We start from the raw sequence: 10,614 nt of genomic DNA on the forward strand, positions 1-10,614 counted from the left end.
TGATGTATTATTATGTGTGATGAATTTGAATTTATGTGTGATGTTTGTTGTGTTACTTTGTTGTGTGTATTCTGATTGTGATGTTGTTTTTGTTTGGTTATGATGTTGTGTATTTGAATATTTGTTTTGTTTTTTTTGGTTGGTGATTGTTGTGTTTGTGATTGTGTGTTTGTTAGTGTGATTTTGGTGGGTTTGTGATGTTTTGTGTTATTTATTTGTTGTGTGTGATGTGGTATGATTATGTGTTTGTTGAATGTGATTTTTCTTTGTGTGTTATATTTTTTTTTTTTTGGTTGCTGATTGGTGTTTTTGGTTGATGTTGATATTGTTCTGTGTTGTTTTTGATTGTGTTTATTTTTCTTTTTTTTGTGATGAATTTGTTGTGATGGTGTGTGGTGTATTGTGTGATGTATTGTTTTGATTATTGTTTTTGATGTGTTGTGTGATATGGTGTTTTGTATTGTTTTGATTTGATTGTGTTGATGTTTTTTGTTGTTTTATGTGTTGTTTTTGTGTGTTTTTGTGTTCTGTTTGTGTGATGTATGTGGTTTTGATGTTGTTTTTTTATTTTGTGTGGTTGTTCTGTTGTGTTTGTTTGAATGTGTTGGTGATTGTTTTTGATGTGTTTATTGTGATTGTGTGTTTTTTTGTGTCATGTATTGTGTGGTGATGGGTATGTGTGTGTTGATATGAATGTTTTGGTTGTGATTATATTGTGATTATTATGTTTTTGCTGTTTTTTGTGAGTGTTTTTTTTTGATTTTGTTGTGTTTGTTGTTGATTGTTGTGTGATTTTGTTGTGTTGTTAATTTGTGTTTTTGTTTATTGTTGTGTTTATATGTTTTTTGTTGATGGTTTGTGTTTTTATTGCAAGTGTGTTTGTTTTTTTGATTTTTGTGAATGATGTAAATATTTGATTTGATTTGATTGTTTTGTATGTGATGCCTTTATGTGAATTTTTTTGTGTGTTTGTGTGTTTTGTTGATTTTTTAATGTTGCTGATTGTGGTGTTTTGATATTGTTTGTTGTGATGTGGTTTTGATTTGTTGTTGATTGTTTTGATTGATGTTGATTTGTTTTAATGTTGTGTTGTGATGGAATAATGTGATTGTTTGTGTGTTGGTTATGATATTGTGTCTTGTATATATGTTTTTTGTTCTGTGTATTGTTTTTATGTTTTGTGATTGGTTGGTGTGATGATGTGGTGCTATATGTGTGTTTTTGTGATGTTGATGCTTATAAATGTTATATATGTGATTGATTGATGTGTGTGTGTGTGTTTTTGTGTTTTTTTTGTTTTTGTTGAATGTGTGTGTTGTTGTGTTGTGATTTTTGTTTGATGATTATGGTATTTGGGTTTGTGATGATTATGTGTTGTTGTGCTGATGTTTGTTTTGACTTTGTTTTTGTGTGGTGTGAGTGTATGTGTGTGTGTGTTGTATTGATTTGTGACATGTTTGTGGTCTGTGATTGTGTTTGTGTCTATCTGATGTTGGTGATTATTATGTATGATGTGTATGTGTGTGTTTATTTTTATATGCTGCTGTTGTGTTGTGATTGATAAGATGTATGTTTGTTGTTTGGTTTTTGTGTTGGATATGTGTTGATGTGGATTATTTGTGTTGTTTGTGTTTTGGTGTTTTTTTTTTGATTGTTTGTTTATTGTTGTGTGTTTTGTGATTGTTATTATTGTGTTATTTGGATGTTTTTGTTTGTGGTGTGTGTGGTTGTTTTGTGGTATTTGTTGTTTTTGATTTATGATTTTTGTTGTGTTTTGATTTTTTGTGTTGTTTTTGTTGATGTTTTTTGTATGTTGTGATTTTGGCTGATTGTTTGTGTGTATTGATGGGATGAATTTTTTTGTTGTTTGATTTTTTGTTGTGTTATTGTATTTTGTTTGTGATTTGTGTGATGTGGGGTGATTTTTTTTTGTTGGTGTGTGTTTATGTTTTGGTTGTTATTTTTGTTGTGAGTGATTGGTTGTTTGTTTTTTGTGATTGTGTGTGGTGTTTGATGAATTTTGTGTTTTTTGTGTTGATAATGTGTGTATGATTTGTTATTTTTTGAATTGTTGTGTTTTATTCATTGTTTGTGATTTGATGTGTTGTGTTGTGATTATTGTTTGTTGATTTTGTGAGGGTTTTTTGTTTTTTGTTTGATGTGTGTTGTTGTGGTTGTGTTTGTTTGTAATTTGATTAGCCTGTTGTGTTGTGTGTTGTTTGTGTGTATATGATTGTGATGTTTTGTTCGTGGTTTTTTTGATTGCTTATGTTATTGTCTTATTGTGTGTGTGATGTGGTTGAAGTAGCTTTGATGTGAGTTTGTTGTGTAATGATATGTATTGGGTATGTCATATTTTTTGTTTTGATGATATTGTGTGTTTTGTTTGTTGTTTTTTGTGTGGGGTTTTGTGTTTTTTTTGGTTATTTGTGGACTGATGTTTTGTTGATGATGTTTTTTATGACTTTTAAGGTGAATTGATTGTTGTTTTTGTGTTTGTTTTATTTGTGTGGATTATTGTATTTGATGTGTGTTTGTTTTTGATTTATTGTGACTTGGGTGTGTTTATGATTGTATATGATTGTGATGTGTTTGTGGGTTTGTTTTTGATTGTTGATTTATGTTGTTTTATGACTTGTGTGTGTGTTGTGATTTTTGTTGGTTTGATTTGTGATTGTGTATGTTTATGTATGATTTTTTGTTTTAAGGTTGGTATTTTTTTTGTTGTTTTTGTTTTGCTTGGTTGATTGTTATGATTTTGATGAGTTGTGATGTTTGTGTATTGAGTTTTTTGTTTTTGTGTAAGATTTGTTGTGTTGTTGTGTTTATGTTTGTGTGATTTGTGTGATTTGAATGTTTTTGTTTATTGTTTTTATTTTGATGTGTGTGTTTTTTGTACTGTGATTAGTGTTTGTGGTTTGTTTTTTGTTGAATATAGGTGATTTTGTTTTTGATGTGTTGTGTTTGATTTGTGTGTGTATTTTTGTATGTTGATTTATTGATGTATCTGTTGTGTTGTTGACATTTGTGTATTGTTGTGTGTGTGTCTTGGAATTGGGTGTTGTGTCTGTGTTGCTTGTGTGTGATGTTGATTTGCTTGTTTTTTGATTTGATTTTGGGGTTGTGTGTATATTATTGTATTTTTTGTGTGTGTGTTTTTGTGTATGTTTTGTTGAATCTGTGTTATTATTGTGTTTTGTGGTTTGATGTTGGTGTTTGTTGGTGGATGATTTTCCCTTGTGTTATGTGCCAATCTATTTTTTAATGTTGATTTATGTCTGTTTTTTTGTGATAATGTGTTGTATTGTGTGTGTTGTTTTTGTTGTGTTCATGTGAATTATTGTTCTGTTTGTTTGATGTGTTTATGTTGCTTTGTTGTGTTTGTATGTTATAATGTGCTTTTGGTTGTTTTTTTCGTTTTGATGATTGTGTATGTGTTTTGTGAAACTTCTTGTTTGTGGTGATGGTTATGATTGTGATTTGTGTTATCCTGATTTGTTGTTGCTGTATGCTTTGATGAGGTTATATTGATTTGAATGTTTTTATTGTTGTTGTGGATTATGGTTTGATTTTTTCTTTTGTGAATGTTGTGTGTTTGTGTGTTTTTATTATTTGATGATGTTTGTTTTTTTGTGTTGATATTTTTATAATTGTTTGATTGTTATATTGGCTTTGGTCTTTTGTGTGTGATGTGTGTGATTGTTGATTATGTGATGTGTTCTAGTTATATATGTCTTGTGGTATGTTTCTTTTGTTTGGTGTGTGTTATTGTGAATGTTTTATGTTGTTGTGAAGGTGTTTTTGTGTATGCTGTGTGATGTATTGTGTGTCTGATTTGTTGTGTGTAATGTGGTGTGTTTATGTTCTATTAGGAGTATTGATTTGTTTTGTTAATTTGTTTGTTTGTGTTTGATGTGTTTGATTGTGTTGTTGTGTTTGGCTGTTATCACCTTTATGATGTAGATTGTATTTTGGTGAATGATGAATTTTATTATATTGATTTGGTTTGTTGATTGTATGTGTTATTTCTAATTTTGATATTGTTTTTTTGTTGTGTGTTTTATGATTGTGTGTGATTGGGTATTTGTTTTGTTTTGTATGGGTGTTAAAGTTGGACTAATATGTGTGTTTTGTTTTCTGTTTGTATGTATTTTTGTTGTGTGTATTTTTTGTGTGTATGTGTTTATTGTGTTTGTGTTTTGATCTTGATGTTCTATTGTTAATTTGTTTGTTGTTTGTGTGTGGTGTGATGATTTGATCTCTATTGTAGTGTGTGTTGTGTGAAATGCATATGGTATGATGAATGTTTTTTGCTTTGATGATTGAATTTGGTATTGATTTGTGTGTCATTTTCGGATATTTTTGTGTGTTGGTGTATCTTGATTTTTGTGTGTTGTGTATCATTGAATTGATGTTTGATTTGGTGTGTGATTGTGTTGTGTGTGATGGGTTTTTTGATGATGGTTGTGGTGATTTGTATGTTAGTGCTGTTATTGGTTTGTTTGTTTTTGTGATTATCGGTGTTGTTGTTATGTGTTGTTTATTGTGGTTGCAATGTTGTTGTAGGTATGTGATTTATTGAGTGCTGATGTTCTGTGAATTGTTGTTTTTTTTGGTGTGTGTGTTGAATATTTTTTGTGTGTCTGTTGTATTTATGATGTTTGTGTTTTTTGTTTAATTTTGTAGTTGATTATGTGTATTTGTTAGATTTGGTTGTTGTTGTGATGAATATTATTTGTTGTGTGATTGAATGCGTTTGTGAATATGGTGATGTGATTTTGTTTGTGATGTTTTGTTTATATCCCTGTTGTGTTGGTGTTATTGTTGTGGATGATTGTGTTTGTGGTGTTTTGATGTGACTTGATGGATTTTTTTTTGAGTCCTGGAATGTGTTGTTTTTGATGATTTTTTGATGTGTTGTGTTGTGACGTTTTTGTTTTGCTTGTGTTTTGAATCTGCTTTGTCATCGATGTGTTGTATTTTCTTGTGTTGTATGTTTGTTCTGTATTCCGTGATTGTGTGATTTTGTTGTTGTTTAGTGGTGTTGATAATGATTGTTTGTGTTTGTGGTTTGTGGCCAATGACTTGGTGCTGTTGTGTTGTGTTGATGCATGCTTTTTGTTTATGTTGTGTGTTGATTTTGTGGTAATGTGTGTATTTGATCTTCTTTGGTGATGTTGTTTTCTGTCTACTGTGTGCGTGTGATGATTTTTTTTGTGTGTTTTGTTTATGTTAATATTGTTGCTTTTGTTTTTGTAGGTTGTATTGTTGCTGATGTGTCATGTGTGTTTTGCTTTTGTTGAAATGTGATTTTGTGATGGGGTGATTTTGTTATTTTTATGATGATATGTTGTGTGTATGATTTGTGGAATGTGTGTGAATGTTATTTTGCTGTTGGTAATTATGTGTTGTGTTGTATGTTGTGATGATTTGTGTTGATATATTTTTGTGTTTGTTTCTTATGTGTGTGCTGTATTATGTTTCGTTGCTTGTTTTGTGGTGTGTGTATGTTGTTGTTGTTGTTGTTTGTTGTGGTTTACTTTGTGTGGTTGTGTGTTTGAGGGTTTTTGTGTTGTTCTCTATTTGTGTGGTGTGTTGATGTTTGTTATGTTATTGTTGTTGTTTGACTATTTATTGTTTATGTTTGTATTTTGTTTGTTGAAAGGTGCTTGTTGTGTGATTGTGAATTTGCTTGACTTGGGTTTATTTCGTGAAAAATTGTGATTATGCTTGCTGTGGTTTATGGGTGTGAAATGAGTGATTGAAAGTTAGTTTTTTATGTTTGATTTGTCTGGATGTGTTGTTTTTGATTGTTTGTGTGGTATGTGGTTCTTGATTTTGTGATGTTTGTTGTTGACTGATTGTTTGTTTCTGTGGTTTGTAATGTTTTTTGTGTTGTGTGTATTGATTTTTGTGTGTGAGTTTTGTTGCTGATATTGTTCATTTATTTTGTGATTGGTGTGTTGATTTTGTGTGTTATTGGTTTTGTTTAATTTGTGTTTTATGTGTTGATGTTTTTTATTTTGGTATGTGAATGTTGTTAATAATTGACTGTTTTTCATGTGTTGTTGGCATGTTTATTTTGTGATTTTTATGTTTGTATGTAATTGATTGTTTTTTGATGTTTGTTTTGTGTTGTGTGTTGTTTTGGTTGATTTTTAGTCGCTTTTTTATTGTGTTGATTGTTGATTGTACTTTTTGATTTCACTCTTATGTTTGCTATTCTTGTTTGCTGTTTGTACTGTGGACTTCTGCCTCATTTATTTTATGTTCATGTGTTTGATATGTGTATTCGTGTGTTGTATATTTATTTTTTTGTTTTTGTGGTGTTGTTGTTGTTGAAATTTGTGTTTTTGTGTGGTGTATTTTATGTTATGTTGGTTGTGTTGAGTAGATTTTTTTTTTTTCATTCTGCATGTTGTTTCTTGATTTTAAGCAAATTAAATTGGGGGATCTGTTGTTAGAAATGATGACATACAACGTCTCTTGTTTCTTGTCTTGATTTTAGGACCACTTTGTTCATTTTTTTTTACATTTGCCAAGGACAAAACGTCTGATAACTCGAAGGACGGAGCGTCCCTGGACTGGAGTCTCAACTACAGACCCTCCTCTATACTGCTGTGCTCTACTGATGTCTCTCTACTGTTGTGCTCTCCACTGTTTGCTCTCCACTGTTGTCTCTCTACTGATGTCCTCTACTGATGTCTCTCATACTACACCTCTACTGTTTGTCCCCTCTACTGTTGTCTCTTACTGAGTGGTCTCTAACTGTTGTCTCTCCACTGTTGTCTCTACTGATGTCCCTCCACTGCTGTTCCTCTACCTACTACTTCTCTACTGCTGTCCCTACACTGTTGTCTCTCTACTGTTGATCTCTTAACTGAATGTCCCTCCACGATGTCTCTTAATAACACCTCTACTGCTCCCGTCTGACTCTTGTCTCATCCACTGTTGTCAATCTATACGGTGTTCGTCTCTCTACTGATGTACACTCTACTGCTGTCCCGTCTATTGCTGTCCTCACTGCTTCTCTCCCCGGTTGTATCTATACTGTTGTCTCTCACTGTTGTTCTCACTGTGTTGTCTCTCTACTGATGTCCCTCTACTGCTGTCCCTCTACTGCTGTCCCTCTACTGTTGTCCCTCCTAATACCACTGTGGTGTAGCTGCTGCTCCGCCCCGGTGAGACACTAAAGGGACATTTTGTTTTGTCTGTATTTGACGCTGAGAGACACCGACCAAGCTATCGGTATTTCACGAGTTGCCCCTGAACTCCATTTCCCATGTTGCCCCAGTTCCTTACCTTCCCCTGCAGCTCTGTGATGGTGGTGTAGAAGTGGCTGTAGTCTCTGGTTGACGGGCCCACCTTGCTCTCCACAAACTGCCTGATCTTGAGCTCCAGCTCGCCGTTGGCCTTCTCCAGCGCGGCCACCTTGGCCAGGTAGGACGCCAGGCGGTCGTTCAGGTTCTGCATGGTGAACTTCTCGTTGCCGATGACGCTGTTGTCTGCACCGCCACCCCCGAAGCCTGCACCACCACCCCCGAAGCCTGCACCACCGCCGAAGCCTGCACCACCCCCGAAGCCTGCACCACCTCCAAAACCACTACCTGCTCCTCCACCAAAGCCGTAGCCGCCGCCGCCTCCACCACTGGAGGAGAAGCTCCTGCTGGCCTGGGAAACCCGAACCTGTGGGAGAAGGCTCAGCATTAAACATCAAACACATCGTTTTTAGAAAAAAGGCAAAATGCCGTCGTTCCATCTGGCACATTTGGGCTGGAATCAGATCAAAAACATCACTTCAACGCCTGTCGGCGTCCAGCCTTCGTCAGGTGGTTCCAGTCACAGATGCAGGTGCACCAGGTGAGAGCAAATGAACTGGTCAACCAATCAGAAACGGCGTCCACGTAAGGTCCTACACAGGGAGTCTGAACCTTTCCTCTGAAATTTTGATGCATTAAAAAAATACTTTGAGGAAGTGGTGTTTACACAATGCCTCTAAAACTTCTGACCATCATGACAAAAATTCACGTAGACGTTAGTTTTCGGCATTTTTCTCAAATCCGTAACAAACATTTTGACAATTTCAACCGATAAATAGATTATGAACGTAGTTGGTTGATTTAAAGTCAGACACCTTATCGATGAAATTCTTCAGCTCTACATTTTTGCGTCTGAAATTTTTGGCCATTGAACAAACAGATTCAGCTTTTCAACTTGCATTCAGAGAGGAACATTTAGAACAAATTAAACACATAAAAGCATAAATACAGGACAAAACATTCAAAGAGAGCACTGACCCCACTTCCTCCGGCTCCCCCCGCCATGCTGAACGCGCTCATGCCCCCCCCAAAGGATGCTCGGCCCCCGCCGCCGCCACCGCCGAAGCCCCCCCCGCTGCTGAAGCCGCCGCCGCCGAAGCCGCCGCCGCCCATGGAGCTTCGGGAGGAGTAGACCATGGTCATGATGACGGAGATTGAAGAGCAGAGTCTGTCCCCGGTGCAGTGGGAGGAAGAGAAGAAGAGTGAGGAGAGACGCAGCGCTCTGTCTCTTTTAAAGACGCTCAGGTAGGGGGGGGGGGGGAGGACACACCCTCCAGGTCCTTCTACTTCAGGTAATTTATTGAACATGTCAACCTCCTGGAGGCGGGGGGGGGGGCAGATATTTCAGTACTGCAGTCATCATGTTGAGCGGTACCTGACTTTACTGGGAGTCTTTTTCGTTTCATGTACTTTACTCATACATTCAAAGAGAAATATTCCTTTAGTACTGTTATTTCGTTACTTAGTTAACTTTAGTTACTCCACTACATTCATCTGACAGCTTTAGTTACTAGTACTTGCGCAATAGTGTACTCAATTTCAATCGGACAGCTTAGTATAGTTACTTTAGTTACTCCAACATTTATCCTCGTACTACACTAGAGTGACTAGTTACTTTAGTTATCCACTACATTCATCTGACAGTTTAGGTTACTAGTTACCTATGTTACTCCACACCTCTCTGACAGCTCCGATGTGAGGAACCTGAACGCATCATTACATCAAACATAATCTATTCTGATTCTAATACACCAATCTGCAGAACGAGTGCTCTAACTTTTACTTTTATCAAAATGTTTTTGTACTTTTAAGTAAAATGAATGTCGGACATTTACTGGTAACAGAGTATTTCCACACTGTGGTTTTACTACTCTAAATACTTTTACTGAACAAAAGGATCGGAGTACTTCTTTCGCCTCCATCCAAAATGCGTCAAAAAGCATCATTAGAGATCTGGAAATAAAGCGCAAGTACTACGACGGCACAACAGGGAAGCTCAATCAGCTAGTCAACAGCGTTTAGAGTCCACCCACTGAGTTCACGCAGTTAGAGTCCAAACACGCTGGTAGAGTCAATACCAGCCGTTAGAGTGCCAACACATGTCATTGTCACAATAGAGGTCAACATCCGGTCAACACAGCGTTAGAGTACACCACACTGGTCAGAGTCCACACAAGCCCGTTAGAGTCCAAAACAGCATCGTCAGAGTCCAAACATTCGAGCCCACGTCCGGTTAAGAGTCCCAACACATCTAGAGTACGGTAGAGTCCAACACAGTCGAGTACACACGCTGGCAGAGTCCAAACAGTCTGTCAACAATCTGTTCGGCCAAGCACAGCCGTCAGAGTCCAACCAGCTGTTAGGTCCAACACAGCCGTCAGAGTCCAACAAGCTGTTAGAGTCACAACCACAGCGTCAGAGGATCCAACACACAGCAGAGTCCAACACAGCTGTACGGTCAAACAATCCTGTAGAGTACCAAGTAGGCAAACGCTGTCAGAGTCCAACTCTGCATCCACACAGGTTAATGAGTCAACCACGTCCAGGTCCAACACATCTGTCGAGTAACCCGTCGATCCAAACACATCGTCAGGTCAAACATTGAGCCAACACAAGCCAGTCGCAGGTCCAAACATCGTGACAGAGCAACACAGCCGTCAGCCAAAACTGTTGCCAAACAGCCCAGGTCTAACCCGTAGAGTCCAACACAGCCGTCAGAGTCCAACACAGCCGTCAGAGTCCAACACAGCCGTTAGAGTCCAACACAGCTGTCAGAGTCCACCACAGCCGTTAGAATCCAACACAGCTGTTAGAGTCCAACACAGTTAGTGGGACTCCATCAGACACATGACCAACATGGACCCTAACAGGAAGCCCCTGTTTGCCCACAACGAAGCTGCAAAAGCAAACGAGCTGAATCATTTCTACATGTGTTTTAACAGGGACTTAACGTGTGTTTTAACGTGTGAGGGAATGTGCTGCCGTGTTAGAGAATGTAATCTGTAACGTGAACTTGGACAGAATCATAACTGAACCGCACACTGTTGCTAAGGTGTTTAAAACAACACAAACAACCAAAGCTACAGGCCCTGGTAACCCGTCTGCTTTCATTTTAAAAACCTTTGCAGAAGAACTGTCACCAGCCTGGCATGAACCATTCCAGCTTTCTACACATACATGCATACACAGTACCAAATCTGTGGGAAAAAATCTATTATTATTCCAGTACCCAAAAAGGTCTGTCCCCAGGATGGTCTCTCCACAGGATGGTCTCTCCCCGGGATGGTCTGTCCCC

The 10,614-nt window shown here is 37.0% G+C and overlaps 1 protein-coding gene across 2 annotated transcripts in view; it reads right to left on the minus strand.

The window, feature by feature from the left end:
• LOC116703159 (keratin, type I cytoskeletal 13) overlaps positions 1 to 8,530 on the minus strand; it is a 36,609-nt gene extending 28,079 nt beyond the window's left edge. For both annotated transcript variants that reach the window (XM_032537798.1, XM_032537797.1), the window contains exons 1-2: positions 8,298 to 8,530; positions 7,303 to 7,686 (exon numbers count right to left, since the gene is read on the minus strand). In XM_032537798.1, coding sequence (XP_032393689.1) covers positions 7,303 to 7,686; positions 8,298 to 8,462 — 549 coding nt within the window. In that variant the 5' untranslated portion in view covers positions 8,463 to 8,530. The remainder of the gene's footprint in view (positions 1 to 7,302; positions 7,687 to 8,297) is intronic.
• Positions 8,531 to 10,614: the final 2,084 nt, after the last annotated feature.

The sequence above is a fragment of the Etheostoma spectabile genome, chromosome 15 (genome assembly GCF_008692095.1).
Source record: "Etheostoma spectabile isolate EspeVRDwgs_2016 chromosome 15, UIUC_Espe_1.0, whole genome shotgun sequence".
Lineage (NCBI taxonomy): Eukaryota > Metazoa > Chordata > Actinopteri > Perciformes > Percidae > Etheostoma > Etheostoma spectabile.